At 45.5% G+C, this 15,613-nt stretch overlaps 3 protein-coding genes and 1 long non-coding RNA gene across 4 annotated transcripts in view; 1 reads left to right on the top strand and 3 right to left on the bottom strand.

The window, feature by feature from the left end:
- The window catches only part of LOC120910202 (gastrula zinc finger protein XlCGF26.1-like), a 1,148,070-nt gene that overhangs the window by 716,566 nt on the left and 415,891 nt on the right, over nucleotides 1-15,613 (top strand). The gene's annotated exons all lie outside the window — the stretch shown is intronic.
- Nucleotides 884-4,577, bottom strand: LOC120910092 (gastrula zinc finger protein XlCGF57.1-like). The gene is made up of 2 exons (XM_040321955.1): nucleotides 4,546-4,577; nucleotides 884-2,423 (listed from the first exon to the last, which is right to left on the bottom strand). The coding sequence occupies exons 1-2, from the start codon at nucleotides 4,574-4,576 to the stop codon at nucleotides 952-954; spliced, it is 1,503 nt and encodes a 500-aa protein (XP_040177889.1). The 5' UTR covers nucleotide 4,577; the 3' UTR covers nucleotides 884-951.
- LOC120910080 (zinc finger protein 501-like) lies at nucleotides 9,342-12,421 on the bottom strand. Its single transcript, XM_040321942.1, has 2 exons — nucleotides 12,319-12,421; nucleotides 9,342-10,924 (listed from the first exon to the last, which is right to left on the bottom strand). Exons 1-2 carry the CDS (start codon nucleotides 12,401-12,403, stop codon nucleotides 9,462-9,464), a joined length of 1,548 nt encoding a protein of 515 aa, XP_040177876.1. The 5' UTR covers nucleotides 12,404-12,421; the 3' UTR covers nucleotides 9,342-9,461.
- On the bottom strand, nucleotides 12,537-13,702 carry LOC120910263. Its single transcript, XR_005741468.1, has 3 exons — nucleotides 13,663-13,702; nucleotides 13,149-13,293; nucleotides 12,537-12,663 (listed from the first exon to the last, which is right to left on the bottom strand). It is a non-coding gene; the product is annotated as an uncharacterized LOC120910263 (long non-coding RNA).

Here is a 15,613-nt window from a genome sequence, read left to right as displayed (position 1 = left end):
GCCTAGACCAATTTTCGGCTTTCAGCGCTGTCACACTTTGAATTGCGTGGCCATGCTATGCTGCACCCAAATTATTATTTTTTTTTTGGGGGGGGACAAATAGAGCTTTCTTTTTTTTTTTGCTAAACACATGAACATTTTTTGGGAAAAAAAAATGTTCTCTTGATTGGGCACAGATGGGAAGCACTTATGGGTACTGATAGTCTGCAATGATGAGGTGGCACTGATGGGCACTGGTAAAGGAGGGACTAATATGCAGCACTGATAGGTGGCACTAATAGGCAGCACTGATGAGGTGGCACTGGGAGGAGAGACTAATATGCAGCACTGATGGGCACTGAAGAAGTGGCACTAATGAGAAGGCACGAAAATGCAGCACTGATGGGCACAGATGGGAAGCACTTATGGGTACTGATAGTCTGCACTGATGGGCACTGGTAAAGGAGGGACTAATATGCAGCACTGATAGGTGGCACTGATAGGCAGCACTGATGAAGAGGCACTGACAGGCATCACTGATGGGTACTGATTGACATCAATAATGGGCACCGATTGACATCACTAATCAGTATGAGGAAAGCTGCTTATCAGCTGATAACTAGCACTTCCTATTACACTGTGATCATCATTGGCTCTTTACCTTGATCGGTGATGCAGTGTGTCCGAGGTTCTGAGTAATTTTCTAGTAAAAAATGATGATTAAGAAGGGGAGGAGCGCCAGAATAGGCCCGGTAGGGGAGTGGTTAATGGTTGCATGTCAGGCTGGAGGAGTGGGCGTTTCCAAAACGATTGTATTTGCATGCAGACCGCCCCCAGGTAACACCCACATGTGATGCTGGACACTTACACATGTCTATTCTCTGGTGTAAAAAGAACGCTCACCCTCAGGTGATTTTACTGCTGTTTAATAAAATCGTTTTTTCGGCGTGACAGAAACCATTTCCTTCCCCCTTAACATGATAAAAACTTGTCCACGTGGGTCCTCTGGTGTCTAATAAGGTCTCCTCTCTGAGTAAAACCTTTCCCGCACACTGAACATGAATGGGGACGCACTCCGTTGTGAAACTTCTTGTGCCTGATAAGGCTCTCCTTCCACGTAAAACTCTTCCCGCACTGTGAACACGAAAAAGGCCGCAAGCCGATGTGATTCCTTTGATGATTAACAAGGTATCTTTTCTCGTTGAAGCATTTCGCGCACTCTGAACACTTAAAAGGAAGCTCGCCCGTGTGAATCCTCTGGTGCGTAAGCAGGTGTCTTTTCTGGCGGTAACCTTTCCCGCACTCTAAACACAAAAACGGCTTCTCTACAGTGCGGACTTTGACATGGGTATGGGGGACGGGTTCAGAAGGTTCATTGGCGGAGTGAACCCCATGAGGTCCTACAAGGTCCGACATCTCACTCTCCGACCATGGAAAGATCTTCTCAACGCTTTGAAGCCCCCCACATTCGGATTTGGTTGTCTGCTCCCTTGAGTGGGTTCGCTGGTGTAGAATAAACATACTTCGGAGCGCAAAACCTTTCCCGCACTCCTCACACGTATACATCATTCTGTCCATATGGACTTGCTGGTGATTTATGTACGTATCTTTCCGAGGAAAACATTTCCCGCACTCCGTACACAAAAAGGGTTTCTCGCCCGTGTGAACCTTGAGATGTCTGGTCAGGTGACCCTTCTGCATGAAATACAGGCCGCACTCCGAGCACACGTAAGGCCTCTCCCCCGTGTGGTGCCTCAGATGCCTGGCGAGGTCGCTTTTGTGCAAGAAAGACTTCCTGCACTCCGGGCAGCAATAGTGCCGCGCCCCCGTGTGGTTAATCGCATGTCTTGTAAGATGCGATTTCGACGCAAAGCTCTTCCCGCACTCCGAACACGGATGGGGGCGCAGTCCGCCGTGAACTTTTTCGTGGCAGTCGAGGTAGGATTTCGCGTCAAAACATTTGCCGCACTGGGAGCGCGAAAACGGGCGCTCTCCTGCCTTCGTTGAGGCCGAGGTTAAGCCGTCGTCGTCCATAGAATATGGAAAGACCTCTTCGATTTTCACGACAACGGCATCGAAGTCATTAGGAGAAGGTTCTTCGGGATTATAAGGATCTAGAGTCCCAGCCGGAAGGTGAATTCTTGGAAAAATATTCGGGGAAATAGCATGGAACTTGTCGAAAGGACACTCAACGTCAACGTTAGATCGATAGACATTACGATCTCCGGGATAAAAATTGGGGTTATCGGGATGGAAATTGTAGGAAGTATCTGGAGGATCCGGAGGATCTACTGAGATATCGGCACAGCAAACTATGTGGTGAATATTTTGAGATGAGGGCTTTACTTCTGGAGAACATTGGATGATCCCGTTATCTATTATTGTGTTATAGTCTGGAGAGTACACAAGATCTTCCTCTGAGGTTATCCGAACATCGTGTCCACCTGCCGGAAAGACATTTTTATAATTATTATAGGAAAACACATTAACCGCTTCGCACCCGGGCCAATTCTGACACTTCGCTCATCATTTTTTTCCTAGAAAATGACATAGAACCTCCTCAAAAATTATATGTAAACATCCCTTGTGACAGTAATACGTGGTGACAGGTACTCTTTATGGAGGGATCGGAGGTCTAAAAGACCCCAAATCCCTCTTTTGCACTTCAAAGTATTCAGATCACCGAAAACGGCGATTCTGAATACTGTATATATTTTTTTAAATCCGCCGCCATTGGCAGCCGAGTAAACCGGAAGTGGCGTTGTGACGTTGCTTCCATGTTTACATTCAGGAGACTGGATCGAAGCCACTCTGGAGGTGGCGCATCGTGGATCGGTTGTCCCGGTGGGACGGAAGACCTGGTAAGAGTGATGGAGCCCAATTTTTTTACATAATGTGAAAGATGAAGTTACGCCGAGTAAACAGATACCCAACATGTCAAACTTTAAAATTGAACATGCTCGTGGAAGGGCGTCAAACTTCGGTACTTAAAAATCTCCACAGGCAACGCTTTAATTTTTTTTACCGGTTACATGTTTTGAGTTACAGAGGAGGTCTAGTGCTAGAATTGTTGCTGGCGCTCCAACGTTCGCGGTGACACCTCACATGTGTGGTTTGAACACTGTTTTCATATGTGGGCAGGACTTACGTAAGCGTTTGCTTCTGCGTGCGAGCACACAGGGACTGGGGCACTTTAAAAAAAAACTAAAAAATTGTTAATTTTACTTAATTTTTTTTATTCCTATTACAAGGAATGTAAACATCCCTTGTGATAGGAATATGACATGACAGGACCTCTTTACAGTGAGAAATGGAGAGGTCAATAAGACCCCACATCTCACCTCTAGGCTGGGAGGCCTAAAAAAAAAAAAAGGAAAAAGATCACCGCTTCCCAGCCGGGGCGGCGCTGTTTTTTTTAATTCAGAGGCTGGGCGTGACGTCGTAACATTGTGCCCAGCCTCCGACGACCATCTGGTCCGCCGGAAATCTCTATGATCAGCATCTGGGGCCGGCGGATCCGTTCTCCGACTCACCGATCGCAGCGGTGAGTCGGGAGAAGCACCGAGGGTGGCAGGAGGGGGACGTCCCCTTTCGTCGCCCCGTGAGAACGATTAAGCAGCGGAACAGCCACTATGATCGTTCTTATGGTGTAGGGAATCGCCGGCTGAAAATGACGATATCTGAATGATGCCTGTAGCTGCACCCATCATTCAGATATGACATGACATTATATTGAGGGATGGAGATGGACCTTTCATATGGTGTACAGTATCTCCTCCTCATTTGTTGGGAACATGACGTTATATTGAGGAATGGAGATGGACCTTTCATATAGTGTACAGGATCTCCTCCTCATTTGTTGGGAACATGATGTTATATTGAGGAATGGAGATGGACCTTTCATATGGTGTACAATATCTCCTCCTCATTTGTTGGGAACGTGACGTTTTATTGAGGAATGGAGATGGACCTTTCATATGGTGTACAGTATCTCCTCCTCATTTGTTGGGAACATGACATTATATTGAGGAATGCAGATGGACCCTTTATATGGAACATTTAGCTGTGGAGTAGATACATCGATGATGTTGTTATGGTCATCCTCTAAGTCTCCTCAATTTTTTTCCTTACTGAACGTATTTGTTGGGAACATGATGTTATATTGAGGAATAGAGATGGCCCTTTCATATGGCCTTCTCCATGTCTCTGTCCACCTGCAAGGTGATTAATGTGGCCAGTCCCTGGGTGGAGACCAAACCTGATTTAAGCCAGCCAAGCCTGCAATCTCAGTATCTCCTCCTCATTTGTTGGGAACATGACGTTATATTGAGGAATGGAGATGGACCTTTCATATGGTGTACAGTATCTCCTCCTCATTTGTTGGGAACATGACGTTATATTGAGGACAGGGCATGAAACATTACTGCAGATTCATGACGTTATATTGAGGAATGGAGATGGACCTTTCAATCCTCCTCATTTGTTGGGAACATGTGGGTAGAACATGTTGACAAACATTTTTCTCCACTATACCGGTCTACCATATATATTACACTGTTCTCTTACCTGGTGATGTGAGGGGCGGCTGATTGTCCATCATGACGTCCTTGTAGAGATCCTTGTGTCCTTCTAAATACTCCCACTCCTCCATGGAGAAATAGACAGTGACATCCTGACACCTTATAGGAACCTGACACACACAATGATACAGTCACCATCCAGACACACCCCTTGTCTGTTACTGGATAATGTCCCAGAATTCCCAGCACCACTCACCTCTCCTGTCAGAAGCTCCATCATCTTCTTGGTGACTTCTAGAATCTTCTTGTTGCTGTATCTCTTAGGTATCGGGGTGTGAGGTGGAGGAACTGTGATGGTCACCCGGTCACCAGACTTCACGGGAGGAAAACTCTGTTTATAGATAATGATCATGTGAAATCCCAGAATGCCCATCACCTCATGTGCTTTAGTGATAGAAATAATATTGCTTATCACGTGACGCTTCCATAGTTCTCCTCACCTCTCCGGTCAGAAGGTAGATGATCTCCAGGGTGAAGTTTAATAACCTCTCAGTCATCTCACTTCGGTCTTCGTCCATCGTCATTGGTGTGGCCGCGTGATCTCTACAGGTAGAAAATCTCCATAGAAGATTATACACTTGATAGATAAATGGTTCTATATTTAGGATGTATCTGGTCTATAAACCAGAGGCTCTGGATGGACAGTTGGATAAATGGCTCTATATTTAGGATGTATCCGGTCTATAAACCAGAGGCTCTGGATGGACAGTTGGATAAATGGCTCTATATTTAGGATGTATCCGGTCTATAGACCAGAGGCTCTGGATGGACAGTTGGATAAATGGCTCTATATTTAGGATGTATCCGGTCTATAAACCAGAGGCTCTGGATGGACAGTTGGATAAATGGCTCTATATTTAGGATGTATCTGGTCTATAGACCAGAGGCTTTGGATGGACAGTTGGATAAATGGCTCTATATTTAGGATGTATCCGGTCTATAAACCAGAGGCTCTGGATGGACAGTTGGATAAATGGCTCTATATTTAGGATGTATCTGGTCTATAAACCAGAGGCTCTGGATGGACAGTTGAATAAATGGTTCTATATTTAGGATGTATCCAGTCTATAGACCAGAGGCTCTGGATGGACAGTTGGATAAATGGCTCTATATTTAGGATGTATCCGGTCTATAAACCAGAGGCTCTGGATGGACAGTTGGATAAATGGCTCTATATTTAGGATGTATCTGGTCTATAAACCAGAGGCTCTGGATGGACAGTTGGATAATTGTGCACATACCGTCACAGTGACTATGGAGGAAGAGGACGGACATGACGGAGGTTACTGAGTGTAAATATAAAATAATATCTTGTTACCTCCTCTGCTGCCAGTTCCAGCAATGTCTCCTCTCTACTTCCTCCCAACTCACCTCTCACCCGGAACTTCCTGTTTATTCCTAACATCACTTCCTGTCTGTGTGCGTGCCACTGAAAATGGCCAAGATTGCCGTCTTGTGGAGACTCTGATAGCTGCAAATTTCATTATTTCTCATTAGTCTGACCACGGGCCGATGATTCTGTTTCTTCCAGGATGATCTGTACATTATTTATATCCATAACTTTAACTAATCAATTATAACATTAGTAACCTGTACTGTCCTTTTTATTGGACTCAGTCTAATGCCTCGTACACTTGGGTGCCCACGTGTCCCAGTTGACATGTCTGTCCTGGGTTCCGGGCACCTTCATTCTGGGACAATACAATGTCCCGGAATGAAATAGAGGACACAGCCACCCCCTACTAACTAATAACTACATTTCCGGAACTGGTCGCTAGGGCCGGCGCTGCCTGGCATCTTGCAACCAGTGAAAATCTACTCTCAGAGAGTGAGACCAGGAGTGAGCCTGAGTCTGGCACCCAGCGGCAAGCAGCAGGGACTGGTGTGACCTTCACTCTCCAGATAGTGACGCCACTCCTTTCCTTCTACGCAAGTGGCTCATGCAGAGGGAGTGACAGCAGCACTGCATCTGGTGGCAGGCTATGGGCGGCAACCGGCACTGCATCTGGTGGCAAGTGGCACATTCACCTGACAAATAACCCGCTGAAAAGCCTGTGGAGATAGTGCCCCTGGAGTGGCAGTCCAGGGGTGCCATACATTGCACGAGTGTTTGAAAGGGGCACTTATCGTGTGGCACCTTAGGTCACTGATCTCCACATACACCTTTTTGACACCTGCCTCTAGGGCCGAGCCTTTTGGCTAGGACCAGGGGAATTTTTGTTTCCTGGCCGGAGGGCTGGCCATCCTATTGCACGTTGGTCACTTTCCACTCACCTCTCCCACCTTCCTTCTCCCCCACTTTCTTTTTTATTTTACCCCCGTTTGTCACGTTACGTCTTCTTTTTGTTTGGTGCACTGCACTTTTAGTGTGATGAGTAGGGTGCTGGTTGGGAGTGGGTGGACATGGCCTTCTGGCTTAGTCCGCCCGCTCTCATGGGGTCTCCCTTCGGGGGAGTCTCACCGAGGAGGGTTCTGTTTTGGCAGTCCCTCCGAGGATGTTGGGTCCTTATGGCTTCGGCTGCATGGACCACAGATTACTCTTTTCCCTGTCGGGAGCCTAACGCCCCGGGGGATCAGAGCTGGTTCCTTTTCAGAGGACCAATTGACGATGCACCCATCACAGTTTTTTGTTGCACCTCTTTATGTGTGTGCACATTTTTCCTGCACCGGGTGGAGTTTTTGGGTCGTGTTATGCACGCCAAAGGCTTTTCAATAGAAAAAATTCACCTGACAAATAACCCGCCGCCAAATTCCCCATCAACCCCGAGACTACATTACCCCCTGCCCCCCTCCTCTTTTTTTTGGTGAAGGTGAGAGAGGGGGGTGTGTCCCTGAATGGCAGTTTGTAAATGTGGTCACTCTAGCGCAGCCCTCAAAATTTCCACTCGCCTACTAGCATTTGGCGAGTGGATTTAAGCTGGGGGCGAGTGATGACAGGGCTGCATGACCAATCTCCCTCCAATCTGTGCCTACACTTAGAGTCCAGATGAGATTGGCGGTCGAAGAGGAAAGGTGCATGCTCGGAAAAAGTAGTCTGGTTAGCCGCGCACAGGCAGAGCAGTGATTGATTGATTTAATAGATTTATAATTAAATTATAGGCTCCTGATGATGAGATGAATGGGAGAGAGAGGGAGGATGGATGGGAGTTACAGAGGAGACAGCAAGAGAATGGGGAAGAGACCCAGTTCTAGTGCCCTGTCCCTCTGGTCTGCCCCCAGTGCCCTGTCCCTCTGGTCTGCCCCCAGTGCCATGTCCCATTTTGTTAAAGTTGTTGTTGGTAATATTTAATTTTGTAACTTGATTCTGCATAAAACATTGTCATTCCATGAGATAATCTATGAGGGCGTGTTTACGGGGGCAATTAGGCGCAGGGCAGTGTATGAATTAGGTGGGGCAACTGGTGGCGAGTAACTCTTGAGACCTGGCTAGTAGCTCAGGACTTGAAATTTTGAGCCCTGCTCTAGCGTACACGCGGTCGGACTTTTCTTTGGGCAAACCTCAGATGGAAAAATAAAGAACCTGCTCTCTATCTAAGTACATCGGAAATTCCAACAGAAAGAGTCCGATGGGGCATACACACGATCGGAATATCCAACGAAAAGCTCCCATCTGACTTTTTCTGTTTCGACCGTGTGTATGCGGCATAAGGGTTTGGTGAAGTTTTGCAACTTTTTTTTTTATGGTACAGGAACATTTATGGTACAGTGCGAGTATGTTGATGCAAAGGTATGTAAAAAGGGAAAGCAAAATGTAAGCAGATTAAACTTCAGCTTTAATTATTATACAAATGCGACACATACATTTTGTTTTACATAAACATCAGATACAAATAATATATAACAGGTAACACATATCCCCTAAAACATTAATTTTATCAGACTTAAGCACCCTCGTATTACGGTGATTACCTTCCACACCTGGCAACTAAGAAGCAGTAAAGTGCAAGTTTGAGTCAGCAGAGACACAGGAGAGGGAGGAGGAGAGACTGCAGAGACACAGTCACACAGGAGAGGGAGGAGGAGAGACTGCAGAGACACAGTCACACAGGAGAGGGGGGAGGAGAGACTGCAGAGACACAGGAGAGGGAGGAGGAAAGACTGCAGAGACACAGTCACACAGGAGAGGGAGGAGGAGGGACTGCAGAGACACAGTCACACAGGAGAGGGGAGAGGCTGCAGAGACACAGGAGAGGGGAGGGGAGAGGCTGCAGAGACACAGTCACACAGGAGAGGGAAGTGGCTGCAGAGACACAGTCACACAGGAGAGGGAGGAGGAGAGACACAGGAGAGGGAGGAGGAGAGACTGCAGAGACACAGTCACACAGGAGAGGGAGGAGGAGAGACAGCAGAGACACAGGAGGGGGAGAGGCAGCAGATACACAGTCACACAGGAAAGGGGAGGGGGAGAGGCTGCAGAGACACAGTCACACAGGAGAGGGGAGGGGGAGAGACTGCAGAGACACAGTCACACAGGAGAGGGGAGTGGCTGCAGAGACACAGTCACACAGGAGAGGGGAGGGGGAGAGACTGCAGAGACACAGTCACACAGGAGAGGGGAGTGGCTGCAGAGACACAGTCACACAGGAGAGGGGAGGGGGAGAGGCTGCAGAGACACAGTCACACAGGAGAGGGGAGGGGGAGAGGCTGCAGAGACACAGTCACACAGGAGAGGGGAGGGGGAGAGGCTGCAGAGACACAGTCACACAGGAGAGGGGAGGGGGAGAGGCTGCAGAGACACAGTCACACAGGAGAGGGATGGGGGAGAGACTGCAGAGACACAGTCACACAGGAGAGGGGAGTGGCTGCAGAGACACAGTCACACAGGAGAGGGATGGGGGAGAGACTGCAGAGACACACCCAGATATCTCCTCTAGTGTAAAAGGAGGTTTTGTTGAAACATGGCTATGTCTGCAACGCAATGTGAGATTTCCAATGTCTAATGAAACTATCTTTCCGAGAAAAAGATTTCTCACATTCCGAACATGAAAAAGGTCGCTCCCCCGTGTGCTTTCTTTGGTGTGTGATAAGGTTTCTTTTATCACGGAAAGATTTCTGGCACTCTGAACATGAATACGGAAACTCATTCGTGTGGATTTTCAGGTGTCTAATAAGGTGCGCTTTCAGCGAGAAAATTTTTCCACACTCCGTGCAAGAATACGGGCGCGCTCCCTCATGAAACCTTTCATGTCTAATTAGGTTCTGTCTTCTTGTGAAACATTTCCCGCACTGCAAACATGAAAAAGGACTCTCGCCCCTGTGAGTATTCTGGTGCGTAAAAAGGTCTCCTCTCTCGGCAAAACATTTGCTGCACTCTAAACAACAATATGGCCGTGCTCCAGTGTGAACTTTATTGTGCCTTATTAGACACTCTTTATATGTAAAACATTTCCCGCACTCCGCGCATGAAAAAGGTTTCTCGCCCGTGTGCGTTTTAAAGTGCCTCACTAAATGTTCTTTCTGCATAAAAGACTGATTACACTCCGTGCAGGCATAGGGTCTTTCACCCGTGTGGCACCTCAGATGCTTGCGGAGGTTGTATTTCTGCAAGAAAGATTTCCCGCACTCTGGGCAGGCGTATGGGCGCGCCCCGGTGTGGTGACCTACGTGTCTTGCAAGATGGTATTTCGACCTGAAACCTTTCCCGCACTCTGGGCAGGCATAGGGCCGAACTCCGTTGTGAACCTTTGCGTGGCTGACGAGATGCCCTTTGGAATAGAAACATTTCCCGCACTCGGAACATGAAAACGGTCTCTCTTTCGAGGAGTTCGCCTTCTGGTGTATGGCGAGAATTGAGGTCGACGGTAAGCATTCATCATCCAAAGAATTGGGAAATATTTTTTCAGTTTTGCATTTATCTTCCATAAAACAGGGAAATGTCTCTTCGGTTTTATCTACGACAGCATCGAAATTCCCAAGAGAAGGTCCCGTAGGACTAGGAAGACCTGGTGGTGGTCCATCCCCAAAGTCAAGTCTTGGAAGGAGACTCGGGGAAATTGTATGGAACTGATCAGCAGGTTCTTTAGGATGAAAGGAATCTTCTGATTTTTCCATACGAAGGACTTCTGTCCAAATATTTGGGGTATCGGTACAGAACCAATCAGAAGGTTCCTCAGGAGTGGAGGGATCCCCTGATCTACCCACACTGAGAATTCCTGTATTTGAGGTATCAGTTCGGAACCCATCAGAAGGTTCCTCAGGTTTAGGGGGATCTGCCGATCTATCCACATCGTAAAGTCTATGGTCTATATTTTGACCATTGTGCTTTACGTCTGGGGAATACGGTGGTACAACCCTATTATCTCTAATGTTATAACCTGGAGAGGACATAATACGATCCGTCGAGGTATTCCAGATATCATGTCCATCTGTTGGAAAGAGATTTTGGGTGATTAATGTACAAATCACATTTATTTTTTTCATTGTCTGGCAGTAAGCACTTTCACAAACATGAAAATACAAAAAAAAAGGGAGGACCCACAGGGTTAACCCCCAGGTCAGACTTTAACGGCACAGTAAACAATAATAATATCCAAAAATAATCATACAACACATACATGGTATACAAAAGGGAGACAAACAATTACTTAAAAACCATATACAAAAAGATTGCAGAGTATATAGTAGGAGCCCAAGTGTATCGACGCGTTTCTCCCATTAGGCTTCATCGAGACGCATTCAGATTTTGGAGCAACGGCTCTCACTATCTTGCAGGGAGATCGATCTTGATTAATATATGATTGCAAACTTTTTATCCAATAGAGGAAAAACAAAAGTTGGCTCATGGACAGAGAGCAGTTCTCATGACGGAAGGTCAGGGAACTAGACAGATCCTAGATTAGGGGGTCCTCATAATATGGCTTGAAAACAGGGGGAGAAGCATACGTCAAACCACAAACAGCAGAAATACAGGTGGTTTATATATATATATATATATATATATATATATATGTTTTCACAAACCTGTTGTGGAATTGGGTAGACCCGTAAAGCCGATCTATGACGTTATATTGAGGAATGGAGATGGACCTTTCATATGGTGTACAGTATCTCCCCCTCATTTGTTGGGAACATGACGTTATATTGGGGAATGGAGATGGACCCTTTATATGGAACATTTAGCTGTGGAGTAGATACATCGACGATGTTGTTATGGTCATCCTCTAAGTCGCCTTAATTTTTTTCCTTACTGAACAAATTTGTTGGGAACATGACGTTATATTGAGGAATGGAGATAGACCTTTCATATGGTGTACAGTATCTCCTCCTCATTTTTTGGGAACAGGACCTCATATTGAGGACTGGAGATGGACCCTTTATATGGAACATTTAGCTGTGGAGTAGATACATCGATGATGTTGTTATGGTCACCCTCTTAGTCTCCTAAATTTTTTTCCTTACTGAACAAATTTGTTGGGAACATGACATTATATTGAGGAATGGAAATGGACCTTTCATATGGTGTACAGTATCTCCTCCTCATTTGTTGGGAACATGACGTTATATTGAGGAATGGAGATGGACCTTTCATATGGTGTACAGTATCTCCTCCTCATTTGTTGGGAACATGATAATATGAGGATTTCCCAATCTTTCTAAATCTTTTTTAAAACAGAAGAATTTTCTCTTTGTTTGATAACACAATTCTGTTCTCAGTCATGGGATTGCATTGTATGGAATGCTACTCAAATTTTAAATATTAATATAATAGTTTAGTCACAAGAACATCTGGCTTACCATTAATAGCCCAGTCTTTTCTTACCTGGTGACGTGAGGACCTCCTCATTTTTCACCTTCACATTTTTGTAGAGATCCTTGTGTCCTTCTAAATACTCCCACTCCTCCATGGAGAAATAGACAGTGACATCCTGACACCTTATAGGAACCTGACACACACAATGATACAGTCACCATCCAGACACATCCCTTGTCTGTTACTGGATAATGTCCCAGAATTCCCGGCACCGCTCACCTCTCCTGTCAGCAGCTCAGCGATCCTCTTGGTGACTTCTAGAATCTTCTGCTTACTGTTTTCCTCAAGTATCAGGGAGTGAAATGGAGGCACTGTGATGGTCACTTGATCACCAGACTTCACAAGAGGAAAACTCTGTAAAGACCAAAGTAAATGTCAAATCATGTTCCCAGAATCCTCCTCACCTCTCCGGTCAGGTTGTGTTTTATTAATAGAGGTAAGAGTGATGTCATGTGACCTCCCAGAATCCTCCTCACCTCTCCGGTCAGGTTGTGTTTTATTAATAGAGGTAAGAGTGATGTCATGTGACCTCCCAGAATCCTTCTCACCTCTCCGGTCAGGTTGTGTTTTATTAATAGAGATAAGAGTGATGTCATGTGACCTCCCAGAATCCTCCTCAACTCTCCGGTCAGGTCTGTGTTTTATTAATAGAGATAAGAGTGATGTCATGTGACCTCCCAGAATCCTCCTCACCTCTCCGGTCAGGTCTGTGTTTTATTAATAGAGATAAGAGTGATGTCATGTGACTTCCCAGAATCCTCCTCACCTCTCCAGTCAGGTCTGTGTATTATTAATAGAGATAAGAGTGATGTCATGTGACCTCCCAGAATCCTCCTCACCTCTCCGGTCAGCAGGTAGATGATCTCCAAGGTGAGGTTTATTAACCTCTCGGTCAACTGACTCCGTTTTTCATCCATCCTTGTTCATGCGGTCACGTGATCTACGATAGCGTTTCCTTATAGCTTCGGAAAAGTTAACATTTACCTGTCGAACCCCAAGAAAATAAATTTGTGAAGATTTCAAATTATTGACCCAGAGGAGCCACTTTTTTTTCCACTGTTGACTTATCGGCTTAGTCTGGGGCCGTTGGTTTTTGTATTTGGCTAAAGCAAAAGGGTTAAAACCCCCAAATATGTGTAATAAAATTTTACTATATTAAGAGTCTGTTTTAAATTTGCATTTGACTTGAGTATAACAGGGTGTTGTTATATTTATATAGGTCTTTACTATATATTTATATGTGTGTGTGTATCATCATCTCCTGGAGATAAAAGACGTCACAGTGACAATGGAGGAAGAGGACGGACATGACGGGAGGTTACTGGGTGTAAATATAAAATAATATCTCATTACCTCTGCTGCCAGTTCCAGCAATGTCTCCTCTCTACTTCCTCCCAATTCACCTCTCACCCAGAACTTCCTGTCTGTAGCTGACATCACTTCCTGTCTGTGTGCGGCGCTCTGCTGGAGTAACCAAGATCACCATCTTGTGGAGAGCACGAAAACTGCAGAGTTTGTTATTTCTCGCAAGACTGGCCACCAGCCGATGATGTTTTCTTCCATGACGGTCTGTAAATGATTCATAGCCGTAGTTTCGACAGCAATAACCCATAATGTCCTTCTTACCTGGACCGTGAAATTTCTACAGCATTGTCATGTTACTTTTCCATAAGTCAGATTTGTTCTTCTTGATAAATGGCCAACTCTTCGAAGTTTATTCTTTGTGAAATTTGGTGAAATTTTGGGAAGTATGTATCACACACGTTCATTGTTTATGCTTTTCTAACCACTTCATCAGCTTCATCACCCGGACACACCAAAATGGACCAGAGCAATTTAAAAATGTTGCCCATGGGCTGTTTATGCGGCAATAATTTTGTCATTAGTCAAGTTAAAGTAATACCTATATACAGTGTGTGTATATATATATAGTCCCCATTGAAAATGTCAATTTATGACGAAACGCGTCTGGTAGGCACGCATTGACGTCACCACGTCGTTTCAACAAGGAGGACAGGCTCCTGTTTGCCGGCCGGCATTTGTTTTTAATGCGATCTTTCTTCTAATTCATGAAAGTGCAATACAACGGTTTTAATAAATAAATGAGACGTTATTACGCTATGGTCAGCCTCTTTTCCTTTTGAGCATTTCATTGTCATCGGATCCTGTGAGACGCCGAGGGGAGAATTTGGCCATCCAGTCTGGTTCTTTATGAATGAGTGGTCAGTATTGGACAGCACTGTAAGCTAAAGGCCGTGGCTGGGCTATAGCCAATCGCCCTTTATGCTTGCCATTTGGTAAGCAGGTCTAAATTACGGTGGTCGGGCACTTTTTTTTCGGTCACTTTTTTCTTCATTTGTTTCACTGTGGTGCCATTCAATAGAAGATTGTTTTTCTTCATATGGACTTTTGGGTCCAGATTCACGTAGGAGATACGACGGCGTATCTCCAGATACGCCGTCGTACCTCTGAGTCTGAGCCGTCGTATCTTGGCGCCTGATTCAAAGAATCAGATACGCCAGAATTTGTATAAGATACGACCAGCGTAAGTCTCCTACGCTGTCGTATCTTAACTGCATATTTACACTGGCCGCTAGGGGCGTGTACGCTGATTTACGCCTAGAAATATGTAAATCAGCTAGATACGCCAATTCACGAACGTATGCCCGGCCATCGCATTACAGATACGCCGTTTACGTTAGGCTTTTCCCGGCGTAAAGTTACCCCTGCTATATGAGGCGTACCAATGTTAAGTATGGACGTCGGAACGGCGTAAAATTTTTCACGTTTTACGTCGTTTGCGTAAGCCGTTCGCGAATAGGTCATTTACGTTCACGTCGAAAGCATTGGCTTCTTGCGGGTTAATTTGGAGCATGCGCACTGGAATACTTTCACGGACGGCGCATGCGCCGTTCGTAAAAAGCGTCATTTACATGGGGTCACATTAAATTTACATAACACACGCCCACATCTTCCACATTTGAATAAGGTGGGCTTACGCCGGACTATTTACGCTACGCCGCCGCAACTTTGGTTTGAGAATACTGCACTTGCCTGTCGAAGTTGCGGAGGCGTAACGTAAATAGGATACGTTACGCCCGCACAAAGATGCGCGCTTCTACGTGAATCCGGGCCTTGGTTTCTAAATTTATCATAAAATTTGAGTCACTTTGGTGTTATTCTAAGGAACCTTGTTTTTTGCATGAATTCTTTATTTGTTTAATGTTCCACATAAAATATTCCCTTATTTTTTGTTTGCCTATTGGCGCAGCTTTTCCCTGTTTTCTGATACATATACACATAC

The sequence above is a fragment of the Rana temporaria genome, chromosome 8, assembly GCF_905171775.1.
Source record: "Rana temporaria chromosome 8, aRanTem1.1, whole genome shotgun sequence".
Classification (NCBI taxonomy): Eukaryota; Metazoa; Chordata; class Amphibia; order Anura; family Ranidae; genus Rana; species Rana temporaria.
Note: the sequence above shows the minus strand (reverse complement) of the source record. Positions and strands in the feature narration are given on the sequence as shown.

Bases quoted from the DNA above. Each gene is read 5' to 3' on its own strand.
- LOC120910080 (XM_040321942.1), bottom strand. From the start codon at position 12,403: ATGGAGGAGTGGGAGTATTTAGAAGGACACAAGGATCTCTACAAAAAT. The intron at 10,925-12,318 runs GTAAGAAAAGAC...TCTTTCCAACAG, and splicing joins GGAGGTCCTCACGTCACCAG to ATGGACATGATATCTGGAAT.
- LOC120910092 (XM_040321955.1), bottom strand. From the start codon at position 4,576: ATGGACAATCAGCCGCCCCTCACATCACCAG. The intron at 2,424-4,545 runs GTAAGAGAACAG...TCTTTCCGGCAG, and splicing joins GCCGCCCCTCACATCACCAG to GTGGACACGATGTTCGGATA.